Genomic DNA, 17,412 nt, shown 5'->3' on the forward strand with positions numbered 1-17,412 from the left:
ACCCCACTTTGCCTAAATGGGACGAATATATTACTACCTAGCGTACAAGTAGGTGGGAAATAACTTTTGATATGGACCTCCGTACTTTATCACGCAATAGGCGACGAAACAATTTTTCGAGGAGTGCTATATAGTCGTCACTTATTCTCAACTCACGCGTAATATTGGTACAATTGCCTCGAAACACGTCTGAAAATTTACCATCCGAAATCCTCAACATGTAGAAGACCTCAATCCCCTGCGCCGAGTCCCCTTATGAACGAAACGCTCATCTCTTTGAAATCCGCCTTACCTTGTATGCTCCGCTGTCATTCTGTTCGTGCGGCCGTTTCGTACAGTGCTCAATGGCACCGTCCACATCATCTACTGAATTTAAGAGGCAGTTGGAGGGTAGGGGACTGGACGCCACTAGCTCGGCGATGAGTCGGCCGGCGAATGTATGATAAGGCTTGTATGAAACTTTTCTCCGCCGAATTGTAGGCCATTTCATGGGGCTTGTTGCATCCTTCGGATTCCTGAGCACATTCAGGAGCTCGGTGGTGACTTGAGCCTCGTAATAAAGTATGTATTCCCGATCTAATACGTGTGTCACGAGAAGACGGGACTGGAAGTGAATCAGCTGGGACCCGACAGATAGTTAAAGGAACGAACAAGCCAGAAACATACGGTGTAAACAGTTGGTTTTGACCAATCGAGCCTGCGTTCTTGAAGCTGCGCAAGAGCCAATAAGTGACACATAAAATATGGATCTTCGGTCCATTCCTTTGGGGTTGTCTGAGCTAGTCGCTTCTGAATACTCGCTCCATCGGAGTAACTAACTCCTCGTGAACCTGGACGGGGCTCAAAATGTCTCCTGCGATCTCCATTGACACTTGTGTAATGTACATAGCCTACCAACGGGGGTGAGCCATTATGGATGTGATCGACGATTTTTTCACGGCGATGAAACACAGTATATTCTGGTCGGTGAACAGGCCGACCTTGAAAATAGAATGGAGCTCCTTTACTGCTCAACTGACTTGTCAGTCACTCCGATGGAAGCTGTTCTGACAGACCGTAGCTCTTACCTAGAATATGCAAAGGTGCGCTCCTTGTCAACCAAAATGCTGATAAGACTACGATGCTTCATGGTAGGGAACGGATTCATAGCGATTACCTCGGCATCGCTTGGTGGCGTTAGGCAACGGTTTCGACTTTCATTTTTCCTGTGGTCGTTTTGAGTAGATTCTGTGTGGACAGGGGGAGTTCCGACATCCTCGAATCGACACCCCACCAGATCAAGGTGACGCGAAGTCCATTGGACAGGATTTATGAGAAATCCAGGATTGTTGCGCACGATATCACGAAAAGATTTTGACCTAGAATTAGCCGCCATTGTGAAAATGATAACGTTGGCGATGATCTTTGCGATGGTTGAAGATGGAGGCATGATGATAATGCCAGGAGAAGATTTTCACCGCCTAGCAGGTACCTCCGACCGCCTTTGCCATATAACGGACGAATCAGCCTGTAGGTTGGACAGTTGGGCGCAACCCTTTCTAGGGGTTGGGCAGTAACCGTAAATCAAAATCAATAGGTGGTCTAGAGGGGGAACCACCAATGTAACTAACACCTCGGTCATACTTTCACTATTGAGAGATATGGCTCGTACTCCTTACTTTAGCAGTGTCATTTCTGAATCCGCCTTTAAGGCTCGTTTCGAAGCCGAGAATGGGAAACTATTTTCGGAGCTAGAAAATGTAGCCGCCAGTTACTGGGGACGACCCCATTTGCTTGCATGTCGAGTAGTACGGCGGGACCCGCAGCGCAACTTGCTTCCCATCCTATCACAATATGTGACACCCTCTGATGTGCGGACTTCATCGGATGAAATCAGAGCATTCCTGCAAGGTCCCGACTTGACTTGCATGGCTCAAAGCGAGCACTATTTAGTGCGAAGGTCCAATCGTGGCATCTCTCTTGCTCAAATTTGGGCAGCAATGGCCATGTTCAAGGGCAGCCAGGATCGTCGCATGCGAGACGCATCTACTATGCAGGAACAAAACGAACAGGAGAGTGACAACGACACTGAGGCAAGGCAGCCAAAGCGTCTCAGAAGACATACGTTCCAGCCAGACTTCATCGACTCCAGCGGAATCCAGGTTGGCTCTAGCAGTCCACCGCACGACGGCTCGCACGATGGCTCCCAAGGGTCCTCTCTAGGTTATGTCGACCCTGATACACACTATTTGAGTATAACTCCGGAAGACGACACTCTACGACTTGCCTCATGCGTTATTCGACATATCCTTTATTTTGCCCCGCCCCAGAACTCACCATCAATGTCAACTGTTGTCGAGTTTCGAGACGCTAAAGCAAGACTCGCCGCTACTACATTAGTCGGGAAACGGCAGATAGTTGCCATTGACGACGGTGGCCTATGTTTGCGAGAGCAAAACCAAGGTGGATCTTTTAAACTTGCGCAGAACCACGTTGCGATTTTAGAAGCGAAGACGCAATTCCAGTGTCTTGAAAATGGTCGACCTATTATCTCTGATAGAAGTTTCGCCCAGATGGTTTGCGAAGCACTCGCATCCAGATTATCTGATGAAGGTCACAACTCACAACAAAGGTGGGCTTCATCGACTTCAGACTGTAAACGCTGAAGACCCAAATGTCTTCGCCTCCACGAATTTCCTCTCAAGTACAGACTGACATTCCCCGCAGTGTTATAGTTATAAATGCTACGCAGCACTATATGTGCTTCCTCCAAATGGACTTGAGTGATGAGTATGTCGTGGATTTTGAAAGCACCACGCCTACACAGATGTTATATGTGAGCTCTACGCCCTGGTTCGATCTCAGCCAAAAAGGCGGAAGGGAATGTGTTTTGGCCAATTTATGTGGGATTATGCGTCGAGCGATCTGCGAATAGGAGTTCGAGTGGGACTACAGTGTAACCTTACGTTTCTGGCGGAGCCCTCAAAATAGCGAGAGAAGTCTGTGAGATTACATTGTTGAAACTTGTATTTCGGAGAGACCCGACTATTCGGCTGGCGCCGTCTACTAAGGGCGACTAAGTGTGCCATCCGCGACTTAATTATAGTTAGATAGCATTGCCAGGCGGTATTTCAGTCATCCGAAGGCCAAATGCCTGATTTTGCCGTGTTTCTTCCTTAAAATACCTGATTCTGCCTTATTCCAAACTGGCGTAAGTTCGTTCAAATACTTGAAGAGACCGACTACGGGCACACTGTTTTTACTACCGGCACACTATTGACTAAAGTCTTTTTGGATATTTCCCGCTAGCTATAATTTATTCATAGGCTATCATATTTAAGATGGTACTCCCTTGGTATTTTGGATAGTACCCGAATTTTATCTGGGCACCCTATCGCGAATAGACTTCCGCACGCACCGGAATTGGGTCGAATATCCCGACCTGGCACCGGACCTAACGTTAGGTTCACCGGATAACCTAATAAAAGCCTAATTAGACCTAACTTTTATATAATTCTCTATATAAAGTGCCTTACTTATCTAAACTGACTACTATAACTTTTCCTTATTTTAGTTATATTAAGAAAGACTTTAATATTTAGTAGTATAGTAAGTTAAACTTAATAAAATATCCTTATTTATTAATATTTAAGGTCTAGTAATATATTAATTACTTAATAGAATATAAAGTTTCTTATAAAATAATACTATAGTAGTATTAGAAAACTTATATATTTAAGTAGTAGAAATATATATTTATAATATATAGTTCTAGTATAGACTTTCTAATACTAAAGAAATAATTAGAATAATAGTAAATTAGTCTAATTTTATAAATCTTATTTATTAGAGAGTAGTTTCTAGTAAAAATAAATATTATTAGTATCGAGATATTATTATATTTACTTAATAATCCCTTAATTCTAAAGTATTTAGTTAAGACTAAGTATTTAGGGTAAGAGATTCTTAAGTGATTTTCTAAATTAATATAGGAATTAGGTTTTTACTAGACTTTTACTAGATTTTCGCTAGATTTCCTAGGTTTTTATTAGGTTTTTATTAGATTTTATATAAGTATTTACTAACTTTATACTCTATAAGCTAATTAATATAAAGCTAATATCTTAGTCTATTTAATCTATTACCTCTAATCTCTACCTATTATTCTTAATTATAAGTTATTATATCTCTCTTTTATATTCTTTACTATACTTTTATCTATATCTTAAAGCTAGTAATCTAATTTTATATTATTATTTTATAAAAAAGAGGCTAATAATATCTTATATCTATTAGTTTAATTATCTACTCTCTTCTTAATCTATTCTATAATTAATAAAAGCTTTATATTAGGACCGGCGTACTAGCGGGTCCTAGCAGGTAATATAGAACTAGAGTGAAGGAATAGTAGGGTGCTAGTATATTTATAAACTAATCGCTAAAGCGCTAAGTTCCCCTAGCAGTCTCTATAGGGATAACCTTTAGCGGGTCACGGGACTAGGTTACCTAACCCGGTAGGACTTACAGTCCCTCCGCAAAAGTTTCCGTACGGTCGGGGGTCCACACCCGCGTTTTTCGCGAATAATTACATTTTTGACCCGCGTCTTCTCCCAACCCATGGTTTTTAAAAATTCACCATGGTTCCCAGGACCCCTCTACGTCCTATTAATTCTAATAGGATAAAGGGAAATGAGCTATCTCCCTATCTCCGGGGTCAGATCTTTGGTCAAGCCCAGCTAGGCCTGTCAATCGCGAAAATTGCCTAGCACTTCAGTTTATCCAAATCCACAATTCAGTATACCCTCGAGAAAGAACCTCTCCGACACGAAGGCAATAATCAAAACCGCGTCGGTCGCCCCTCGATTTTATCAGCAGATGACCGTTCTATGGTTATTCGATTGATTCGAAACGATCCCTTTATTACCTATTAAGAAATCCGCGAATAAAGTGGCTTAACTACTTCCGACGATACCCTTCTTCGAATGGTCAAAGCCTCGGGCTACGGACATTGGAAAGCGAAAAAAAGACTATATTTAAAACCGGAACACGCCGAGCTACGCCTTAATTAGGCTTTAGAGCGACGAAATTAGACGTAGGATGACTAGAAGAAGATTGTTTAGTCCGATAAATGCTCTATTAAAATCGGGAAAGGGAAGCGTTACCGTTAGGTCTTTTTCATCAACCACCGAAATAAAAAATGGAAAAAAGAACATATTACCATATACTCGAAGTCGAAAAATATCTCAATTATGATTTAGGGAGCAATATTCGGTGGTGGTTACTCCGATTTATTCTAAATAAATCGTGACTCGGAGTCAGCACGCAACGGATACTTAAGGTTCTCGTATCGCGAGGTTCTCGAGGAGAATTTACCCCAAATTTATATGGATTCGACGCGAATCTTTATACACGATAATGCTCCAATCCATACTGCGCATATTATTCGTGATTGGTTATGGGAGAATGGAATTAAGACGATGGTGTGGCCGCCGTACTCACCTGATTTGAACCCTATTGAATATGTATGGGCAAAACTTAAAGAAATGATCGACCGCCTTGATCCGGACCTTGATAAATTTGAAGGTCCCAAAGAAGATCTGATTCATCATTTCGAAGAGTTAATTCATGCTGCATGGGCGATGCTAGGCCAGGATTACTTTGATGGGTTGATTTCGAGCATGGGGCGCAGGGTTGAGGCAGTAATTGAGGCAAATGGGTGGTATACTAAATATTAAAAATATAAATTAAATACTATGTCCAATTGCCTATCTAATATATATTTTTATATAATTTTACTATATAAATTGGGGGTATAGTATTTAATTGAAGTTAGCAGGTTCGATTTGCTAAAATCAAAAATGGGAGATATATATTTGATGGGGTGCGGGTCGTACGGAAACTTTTGCGGTAGAACTGTAGTCTTTATAATGCGCTCTCTAGCGGGGGGTTATACTACCCCTACTAGGTTACGGGTCTTAGGTTATAGGACTAGGCGGGATCTAGCCTATAAGGCACTCTCCTAGTAGAGGGTCGTAATATTTTCCCCCTCCTTAAAGAGCTACGACCTCGTAGCTAAGGGTCGGGGGTCGAGGACCTCTTATAGTCGACGTAGGGAGGGTTCGAAAATAGTACGTATATCTAGCTATCTAAAAGAGAGTAATTTATCTTTATAGTAGAAGGTATAGATAGACTCGGAGCTTTAAGCGTTATCTCTCTTCGTCGCGTATAGTATAAGTTCTTTATATATTTTTTACTTATCTCTCTTCGAGTTATAGCTTTCTTTTTCCTATACTTCTTTATCTTTTCACTTTTTCTTCTTATAGCTTTTCGTCGTTTTGCTTTTCTTACTATAAGTCCTCCCGAGTTATTATAGTAGCTCCCTTTTCTTCGGTCGCGAGTACGATATATACCTCTATTAATAATTATACCCTTCCGGCCGTTATCTCCTCTACTAACCCTATAAGTACGTAGTATCGGCGTTATATAGACTATCTTAGATATAACCCGATATATATATATATCCCTTCTTTTAGCGGGATTAATATTAATACTCTTTAATATAACTATTATATAAAGAAACGGTAGTCTTATATAATAGTAAATATAGATTTTCGCTTATATTAGTAGTTATTAACGTTCTTTAAGTTAATTCTAGGCTTAATACTTAAGCTAATACTTATATTCTAATACTCTATACTACCCCTATATAGAATATATCGTTCCTTATAATTATATAGAGATTTCGAGATATATAGAATACTTTAACTTAGGATATCTATATAGGTATAGTTACGTCTTTTAGTTTTTCTCGCGTTATACTCTTTTTATCTCCTTTATTCTTTCCGCTTCTTTTAACGTAGATTTTATTAATAAATCGGATTATAGATTAGCTTTAAGCGCCTTCTCGAGTTAGATTATATATATAGTAGTAAGGATATAAATATATCTTAGAGGTTTCTTATTTAGTATAAGTAGTTATTATATTATATTTTTAGAGAGTATTAGTTATATTATTTTTTATCTTATTTTTTAGTAATAAATTCTTATATATCTTTATTATATATCTATAGTCTTTTTAGGATATTTTTTATCCGCTTCTTATCTTTATTAGTATTCTAGATCCTCCCTCTATCTATCTATAGTATATATTAGTATAGCTAGTTATTTTCTAGAGATCTATTTAGTAGTTAGCTATTAGATTTAGCGTTCTTAAGTTTACCTTAGTTTTTCTATCCTTTTTAGAATATATTTAGCGGTAGATCCTAGATTATATTAACTTCTTCTTTATAGATCTCCTTTAATATATTATATACTTTAGCCGTTCTTTTTTCTTATTATAGTAGTTTTTAAATACTAATATATCTTCTATATTTTCTCTTAGCTCTTAGATATTTTCCTTATACCTATATCCTCTTTATTTAATAAGGTATTTAGCGCTTTTATAGTTATTAGTAAGGATCTCCTCGATCTCCTATTTAGGCTAGTTATCTACTAATATAGGATTAAGCCGTTTTTAAGTTCTTAACGGATCTCTATAGTATAATTCTAGTATTAAAGTATATTATATAAAGTAGATCTTATAGTATCTTAGTATAAGAATTAGTTAATATACCTATTATCCTATTATACCTATTATTACGAAGGGTCCTATATAATAGTTATCTAGCTTCTTATATAGTCGCCCTAAGTTAATATATTTATTTTTTAGTATAACCTATTATCTAATTATAAAAGACTTTTCTATATATTTCTTATTATAAGCTTACTTTATTATAGCTTTTAACTCTTTTAGGCGCTTTCTTAGTATCTCTTATATTTTTAGTATCTTCTCTATATAGCTTTTAGTATTATTATAGGTTTCTATCTTTCTATCTAGTATTAACGTTCTTAGTTCTAATTAGAATCCTAGTAATACTTTAGCTAGGGATATTTTTAGTATACTATAGATAGTAATATTATAGATAATCTATATAAAAAAGATCTATTTTATCTAGTTATCTTAATATTAGTTTATTATATTATATAGATAATACTTAATATTCTAGTTTTATCTCTTTATCTACCTATTAGTTTATAGATAATAGGCTATTAATAGTCTATATTTTATAGTAAGGAGATAATAGAAATAGCTCTAGAATTTTAATATAAAAATAATATCTCTATTACTAATAAGATTTTTTAATATTCTCTATAGGGGTATAACCTTTTTATAAAATAAGATTACGAGTTCTAGCGAGTCTATATTCTTAGTATAGGAAATATAGAGAGAGTATTTTAAGAATAGATTAACTATAACTATAATTACGTTATAGGCCTTCCTTTCCTATTTTAAGGGTAGTAGGCCTATAATAAAGTCTATACTTATCTACTAGCCTAATCTCTCTAAAATTAGTAATAGTTCGAGTAGTCTATATAGCTTATAGTATTTAATAGTATTAGACTAATATACTTAATATATAAAAATATAGTCTTATATATCTTTAATAAAGCTTTTCTACTAATATTTATATCTAATAGCCTATAGTATTCTTTTTCTTATATAATAACCTACCTATAGATTATTATAGTAGATCCTTATAATCTCTTAGTAGATTATAGGTTCGTTTTTAGGAATATAGATATAGTTATTATATCTTAGTAGTCTATTCTAGTTTCTTATACTCTATTATATCGTTAAAGGTTATTTAAAGTTATTAGTTTCCTATATCTTTTTAAGTATATTCCTATAGAACTTATTCTTCGCCTATATCTTAAATATAAGTTCTATTATAGTTTCTAGCGGCTTATAGATATATATAGTTTCTTCTTTAGCTATTTTATATATCTTTTTTTAATTTAGTAGTCTATTTATCGTAGGCTTAATAAGGATTATTATATATATTATAATTATTATAATACTTAGGTATATCGTATTCTATAAGTCCTTTTAGTAAATAGCGCTTTTACTAATAGTCTCCTTAAGTCTCTATATAAAGATATTATAATTTATAATATCTAGTAGCTTATCTATTATATAGTTAGGTTATCTACTAAGAGTATCTATAGAGTTCGTTTTCCCTAAATAGAATATAATAATAAAGTCGAAACTTATAAAGTATTCTATCTAGAATACTTAGTATCTTATAAGCTCTTTAGTCGTTATAAATTAAATAAGATTAGTATAATCTATTATTACTATAATTAGGTACTTATTTCCTTTAAGGAAGTAACGCTATTCTTTAAACCCTATAAAAATTATTAGTATTTCTTAGTTACTAATCTAATAATTTCTCTTTACTATTAGTATCTTTTAGAAGTAAAAGGTAATAGAGTATTAATATCTATCTTTATAGAGCTATAATATAATTATATAGATAGCGGCTTTTAATATATCTATTTCTATTATAGTTTTTAATATAGCGTTAAAGTATATAAGTATTAGTATAGTCTAGAAAGCGGTTTTAGTCCTTTTAAAAGCTTCTTACACTTTTTTTATAAAGATAAACCTTTCCTAGCGCTTATTTCTTCCTTTTTTTAGGTATCTAACCTTTTAATTAGATTATTAAAGGGGGCGCTAATTATTAACTATTTCCTAATAAAATATTAGTAGAAGTTAGCGAAGCTTACGAACTACTATATATTAAAGATATAGATTAGCTCTAGTTACTAGCTTATTATCTCTACTCGGGTAGAGTCTATAGTAACTCTATAGTAAGAGACGATAAAGCCTAAGAAGTTAACTCTCTCTATATAAAATACGTACTTATTTAGTTTAATAAATAATCTTTACTTAATTAGATATTTTAGTACTTCTTAGATATAATATATATAGATCTCTTTATTCTTTAAGAAGATTAGTATATTATTAAGATATACTACTAGATAAATATTAATAAATCTTACTAAAGCTTTATTAATATACGCTTAGAAAGTAGTAGGAGTATTAGTAAGTCTAAATAGTATTACTATATATTTAAAATATCTATAATAGTATCTAAATACTATCTTCTACTTATCTTCTTATTTTATATAGATCCTATAATAGGTATCTTATAGATCTAATTTAGTATAGATCTAGGCTTCTAATAATCTTATTAAGGACTTATTAATTAGTAATAGAAAATAGTAGTTCTTAATAGTAATTATATTTAATCTTTTATAGTCTATATAGAGTCTAAGCTTACTATCTTTCTTTAATATAAAAAGGATAGATATACCCGATTAACTTTTTAAGTATCGGATCTAGCCTTTTTTAAGGTTCTTCTTAATATACTAGTAGAGGACTTCTAACTCTTTAACGGATAGCGCGTATACTAGCCTCTAAGGGAGTATTTTACCTAGTATTAGCTTAATTATATAATTATACTCTATATAGGTTAAAAGGGCTATAATACCTTTTTTACTTACTATAATAGCTAGATCTTAGTATTCTAATAGGAGTTTAGTTAAAAGTTATACTAGATAAAGGGTCTTATCTAAACTTTATATTACCCTTAATATTACTATAAACTCCTTAGTAATCTTATTAATATCTAAATATAGTTCTCTTAATATATCTTATAGTCTTACTTCTTTCTCGAAGTCTTTTAGCGGGAGGGTTTTAACCTCTAGCGGGGCTATATTTCTATATACTTATTTATTAGTTACTTAGTTAATATCTAGATTTACTAATCTAAGCTAATCTATTCCTAGGATTATATTATAGATTATTATATTTATAGCTTTATAGGTTATTTTAATAACTCTATAGGTTTTATTCTAATCTATTAGACTAAGCTATACTTTTTAGCTTCTATATAAAGGGATTTTATATTTATCTATAGTTTCTACTAAGTAGATACTTATTATATATATCTCTTTTAGGTTCTTTTTTACTTATTTTTAGCTTATAAAACTCTAGATTATACTACTATCTATTAATATCTTAGCTACCCCTATTAAGGTTCTAGTCTTAATATCTAATATTAGTATATTATAGATAAGTACTTAGTATACTCTTTTATATTCTCTAAAGAGAACTATCCCTAATACTATAGAAGTCTATAGTATAGAGTTATCTATTTTTTTAATTTTTCCGCGGCTATAGCGTTTATTATAGCTTTTTTATAATAGTCTTTTATATAGTAGCCTAGTTTACTATAGAAATTATAGAACTTACTATCTCTACTCTAATCTTATTTAGACCCTATAGTAGCTTTTCTACCCTTTATAGTAGTTATAGCTTACTATATAAGGAAAGCGCTATTTCCTTTAAAAGGTCTTTTACTAGATTTTTATAAGTCTATAATATTTCTTAGCGTTATTTTCTTAGTCTCTCTAAGATATAATATCCTATCTAGTATTACTTTTTTAATTTAGTTATAGAAAGCTATCTAGTTATCCTATTAATCTATAGTAGAGGCTATAAATCTCTTTACTTTATTTTATATCTCCTTAATAATACCTATCTTTAAATAGTTAATTCTTATCTATTTAGTTAGTATATCTTTTAGGTAGTTATAAAGTCCGGTAAGCTTTAAGGCGTATTAGTATATATCTTAGTACTTAGCTTATATTATCTATTATTAGTTATATTTAGCTTTTTATTATATCTCGATAAGATTAGTAATCTAAATAAGTATCTATATTTCGAAGACTAATTAAGTAAATATCGTATTTAAATTATTCCTATAGTATTTTATTTATATTATATTAACTTTTAGTATTAGAAACTTAGTTACTTAGTCTACTTTATATATATTATTAATAAACTAATTAGGGTATCTATTTTAGAAGATTTCTTAGTTTAATTTAAAGAGATTATATTCGCCTAAACTCTTAGCTCTATATATTATTATATTATAAGATATATATAGTTCCCTTACTTCCTTTTAGTAGGATAGATAGCCTCCGGTATTTCTTTATAATATAATTAAGTTTATATAGATAATATTAGGTAATTAATAGGTAGTTTAGTTAATAGTACTACTTAGTAAACCCTAATAGATCCTAGATTCTTATATTCTTATCTATAGGATTATTACGTTTTCTTCTTTATCCTATAATTCCGCGCGGATCTTATTTTTCTCCTTTATCCTAGCTAGACGTCTTTTAAAGGTCTCTAACTCTTAGAGTTCTACCTCCTTATCTACCTTAGTCGGGGTTATAGGATCCGGCGGGTTTCCTCCCTAAGGGTTATCGTCGACTCCCTATATCTCTACCTCTTCTAGTAGGGGTTATAGGGGTCCTAGGACGTCGTTCGTTTCCGCGATTAGGGCTAAGGCTCCCCTTAGGCGGTCGCTCGTACGTTAAGTCGTCGATATTACGTATTCTAACAGTCTAGTTTAATTAAGATTTAGCGATTAGAATATTAGGACCGGCGTACTAGCGGGTCCTAGTAGGTAATATAGAACTAGAGTAAAGGAATAGTAGGGTACTAGTATATTTATAAACTAATCGCTAAAGAGCTAAGTTCCCTTAGCAGTCTCTATAGGGATGACCTCTGGCGGGTCACGGGACTAGGTTACCTAACCCGGTAGGACTTAGTCTTTATGATACGCTTTCTGGCGGGGGGTTATGCTACCCCTACTAGGTCATAGGTCCTAGGTTATAGGACTAGGCGGGATCTAGCCTATAAGGCACTCTCCTAGTAGAGGGTCGTAACACTTTAGATATCTAATTAAACTATCTCTAATTTTATCTTTCTTTTAATATATTAGTCTAGATTAAAAGAAGGTATTTATCCTTTATAACTAAATAATATATACTAAATAGTTAGATTAGTAACTATAAACTAACTTTAGTTAGAAAAGTAAGTTTAAATAAGACTTAGCTTATAATATAAAGGTTTAGTAAAACTACTATTAGATTATATATAGTATAAATAATATATTAAAAATTATATATAAATACTATAAAAAAGATATTAAAGTATCTTTATTTAACTATATTAATAATATAAAAATATCTTAAGACTACTATATATATATATTTTAGAAATAGAAAGAAATCTAAGATTATAAAGTTCTTTTAAAAAGAAATATATCTAGTATTATATATAAAGTTTAATAGTACTAATAGATTCTAATTCTTTTACTATTTAAGAGGATCCTTTAATATAGAATAGATCTTTTCTATAAAAAGATTAGGAGGAGGATATCTTATAATTATTACCTTCTAGATTAAAGATATTAATTATACTTAACTATTAGATATCTCTCTTTTTATAAATATTTATAGTAATTACTAGCTATTTTATTAATTCTAATTAGGTACACTATAAAGTACTTTTTAGTTTTAGGTCTTTTTATAGTATATATACTAAAGTAAATCTAAGTATAATTCTACTAAATACTTTATTTAAGTATAATCTTAAGAATAGAGTATTTGGTTTAATAATAGATAATATTTTTAATAATAAGTGTGATAATCATGACAATTATGGACTGGAGACTGAGTCACGTGACTATGGCTATCGCAGAGTGGGTCCGAGGTTTATAAGGTTTATAACTCGACGACTGTTTAAAACTCGGCGATAGCGAGTTTCCTTTCTTTCTTTTCTTTTCTTTTCTTTCTCTATCTTAGTATTTTAGTTAAATTACACTCTTTCTTTAAAGATTTAGCTCGTAATATAATACTAAGACCACTCTTTAAATTTTATAAGATAGTATAGCTATACAGATTATTATTATAATTAATCCCGGCTCCGCCTTATCCCTACTTTTTACCTCTTAGCACTAACCTTTAATCCTAATTAGATCCCGAACCCTAACCGAAAACTAGACCTACTCGTTAAGATAGTAGGTACCTAACGAACCGAAGATCGCGGTAAGTAACGAGCTACCGTAAATAACTCTAATAAAGAACCTAAGGAAGAGAATATTCCTTAACTAACGACCCTAATTAATAATACGATTAGACTTAAAGATACTAAAGAAGAGGAAGGCGATATTAGAGAAGGTTCCTCTATACGTATATATCTATAGAGGACTCCTACTAAGGATCGCTTTATAGAACTAGCGAGGGTATATAAATAACTTAAAGAGAAGGTTTCTTTCCTCTAAGCCGATAAGATTAATCTAGAGCTCTGCTTAGAATAAGTAGTATAGGAATAAGATAAAGCTATTACTTATAGAGACCTTACTATCTATAAATAGACCTAGTAGTGACCCTCTAGGTGGTCTATAACCTTAGACCCTCTACCTACCCCTCTAAGGTTTAGGGTCGCTTATAAGTGACCCTAACCCTAACCCTAGTTCTATAAGGGTTATATATAGGTGACTCTTAATAACCTATAGCGACCCTTAGATATATAAATTTCTAGCGCTAAACCTAATATAGGTAGATAAAACTAATTACTTATCTTAATAAAATACTATTATTTATCTTAATAAAATACTATTATTTATACCTATTTTATCTATTAGACTATAAATACTAATACTTAACTATTAAAGTTATAGAATATCTTAAATTATTTTAATAATATTATTTTTCGCTAATAGTTCTATTAGTTTTATACTTCTTTTACGTTATATAACTATAGGAAAGAAGTATAATAGGTAGTAGAAGTTATTAATCTATAATAGAGTAGATATATATATCTATAATATATATTATATTAATTAAAAGGTTTATTAGGGGTCTAAGGTTTATTAAGAGTTAGAATAAAGTTCGTAGAGGGTCTAAGAGGGTTACTAAGGGTTAAAATAAGGTTTATAGAGGGTCTATAAGGTTCGTTAAGAGTTAAAATAAGGTTTATTAAGGTTTACTATAAGTAATATATAATAAACTAACTAATAATAATAGCTTATTTAAGAATATAATATATTAACTTAGTAAATTATATATTTATATCTCTTATACTTAACTTTAAGAAAATAATTAACTATAGGTTATCTACTCTTTACTATCTTTCTATTTATATATCTATATTAAGTATATTATAATTTTCTAATACTTATACTTCCTTAAACTATAAAGGGGTATTATTAGATACTCTTTAATATCTTATTTTAGATAATACTCTATTTATAATCTTTTATATATTAGGTAGTTAATAAATCTTAATATTAGTATATAATAATTCTTAATTTACTTCTCTAAGCCTTTTATAATATCTATCTTTATTTTTTTTATTATAATATTTAATCCTAACTATATTAATTTCTTTATCCTATATAGTAATATAATAAGTAAGGAATTTATTAAATAGTAGCTTTAGATAGAATTTAGGAAGTCTAAATATATTAACTAGGATATATATTATTAAGCTAAATACTAAAAGTCTTTTAATTAAATAATAAATATAAAAGATAGAAAGCTAGATATAATATATAAATAGTATTAAAAGATTCTTAATTATCTTATAGCTATTTATATAGGTACTTTATCTATAAATAAATATTAGAAAAAAGTTAATTATATAAAATTTATATTAAAAAGACTAAATATTAAGACTTTACTTAAAATAGCTATATATTATTTTTCCTAATATTATCTTTTTTATTAACTAATATATAAATATTAAATATATTAACTCTTATATTCTTATAGGATATTTAGAAATAGAAACTATTAAATCTTATTACTATATTATATCTTTTATTTTTATTTTTTAAATATTAAGAGTTTACTAATATTATTAAATATATATATCTTACTCTAACTATACCCGCTATTCCCTTATAATATACTATTTATAAGCGGCTAAAGGGATTTATTAATAAATATTAAAAGAGACTACTTTAAAGTCTACTACTAAAGATAAAGCTCTTTTTTATATTAGACTATTAAATATTACTATTTTAGTAAGTATTTATAATAGTTATAGACTACTTTTTAAATAAAAGTAAGAATATTAAAAGATTTTTCTTAGCTTTAAGCTATTCTTTAGTACTTATTTTAGTATAAATCTTAGTAAGATTATTATTTAAATACTATAAAAATATAATATTCTTAATTAAATACTTATAATTATTACTAATAATACTTTAAATAATATAATACTACTTTAAACTATAAGTAATTTAGTAAAAATAATTTAATTAAATACTAATTCTATTATTATCTATATACTATATATTACTTATATTATCTAAATTAGTTTTATAGATTTATTTAAAAAGATAAAAGTATCTCTAAATAATAATACTACTAAACTAAATTAGTCTAATAATTATATAAGAATACTATATATATATTAAAAAAAGTATAAGATTATAAATATTCTTAATAAAATAAGCTAATTTCTTAATATTATTTTTATATACTAATAGTCTATCTAGATTTATAGTCTTACTATTTATATTAATATAAGCCTATAATATTAAAATATATTTTATAACTTTTAAGATTAAAAGCCTAAACTTATTCTAATCTAAAATATAAGAATATAATAGAACTTAATATTTCTAATACTTTAATAGATAAAAAGACTATAGTTAGTCTTTAATATTTTCTACTTATAGTATAAGTAGCTTTATTTTATACTAAGCTTAAGAGAATAAAAGTAGATTAAATATCTACTTTTTATTCTAAAGTTATTCTTTAGATTTATTAGTCTTATATTATAAACTAAAAATTTAAATATTTATTTTATTTTTATAATATATAATTATCTTTTTAATTATCTTAAGTATATAATTACTATATTAAGATAGAAAAAAGTTCTTTAGAAATAACTTATATAATCTATATTTAAAGCTATATTAGAAAAGCTTTTAAAATACTATAAAGATATAAATAGTATTAATAGATATTTTTATACTATTAGTATAATTTTATCTCTAATTTAAAAGCTCTAATTCTTTTCTATAAAGAAATAAAAATCTAAAGATCCTACTAAGACTTTTTAGAAAGATATTTATAGAGGTAGTCTTAAGACCTAAGTTAAGCGCTATAAAAAGTAGTTTAATATTAGGTAGAGTTAGTTATTATTAAATAGTTTATTATTAAGAGTTAGAATATCTAAGCTTAAATTTATATTAAAGTTAAATAACTCTTTATAGTTTAATACTCTAAATAAAGATAAACTAATTTAATATCTAATATTAATTAATCTTAATATCTATCTTAATTTATTATATCTAATTAACTTTTATATAAATTTAATACTATAGTATTTATTATTTTATATTTTTTAGAAAAATAGCTAATATAAATAGCTTATTTTTATAAATATTATCTATAATATTATATCTATTCTAACTATTAATATAGATATAGAGCGGCTATTTAACTCTATATATAATATTTATTATTATTAATAAGATTCCCTAAAACTAAAGATAATCTAGGATATTATAATATTTATATATATAATAAGATTTAATCTATAGAAGAACTAGCGTCTAATTCTCTAAGAGTATCTAACTTCCTAAGAGATTATAGCTTTAATAGAGATAAGTAGTATAGATACTACTTTATTTAAACTAATTAGTAATACTAAAGAAGATATAGTTAAATAAACCTAAT

General features: G+C 29.9%; 2 protein-coding genes across 2 annotated transcripts; one reads left to right on the plus strand and one right to left on the minus strand.

The window, feature by feature from the left end:
- Positions 1–268: 268 nt before the first annotated feature.
- N7457_000006 (uncharacterized protein) lies at positions 269–1,429 on the minus strand (the record flags this gene model as incomplete). The annotated part of the gene is made up of 3 exons (XM_057171074.1): positions 269–604; positions 667–1,006; positions 1,068–1,429. 3 exons carry the CDS (start codon positions 1,427–1,429, stop codon positions 269–271), a joined length of 1,038 nt encoding a protein of 345 aa, XP_057034977.1.
- A 211-nt stretch (positions 1,430–1,640) lies between these two features.
- On the plus strand, positions 1,641–2,645 carry N7457_000007 (uncharacterized protein; the record flags this gene model as incomplete). Its single annotated transcript, XM_057171075.1, has 1 exon — positions 1,641–2,645. The coding sequence occupies one exon, from the start codon at positions 1,641–1,643 to the stop codon at positions 2,643–2,645; it is 1,005 nt and encodes a 334-aa protein (XP_057034978.1).
- Positions 2,646–17,412: the final 14,767 nt, after the last annotated feature.

The sequence above is a fragment of the Penicillium paradoxum genome (genome assembly GCF_028828445.1).
Source record: "Penicillium paradoxum strain IBT 22861 chromosome Unknown utg000002l_segment0_segment0, whole genome shotgun sequence".
NCBI lineage: Eukaryota > Fungi > Ascomycota > Eurotiomycetes > Eurotiales > Aspergillaceae > Penicillium > Penicillium paradoxum.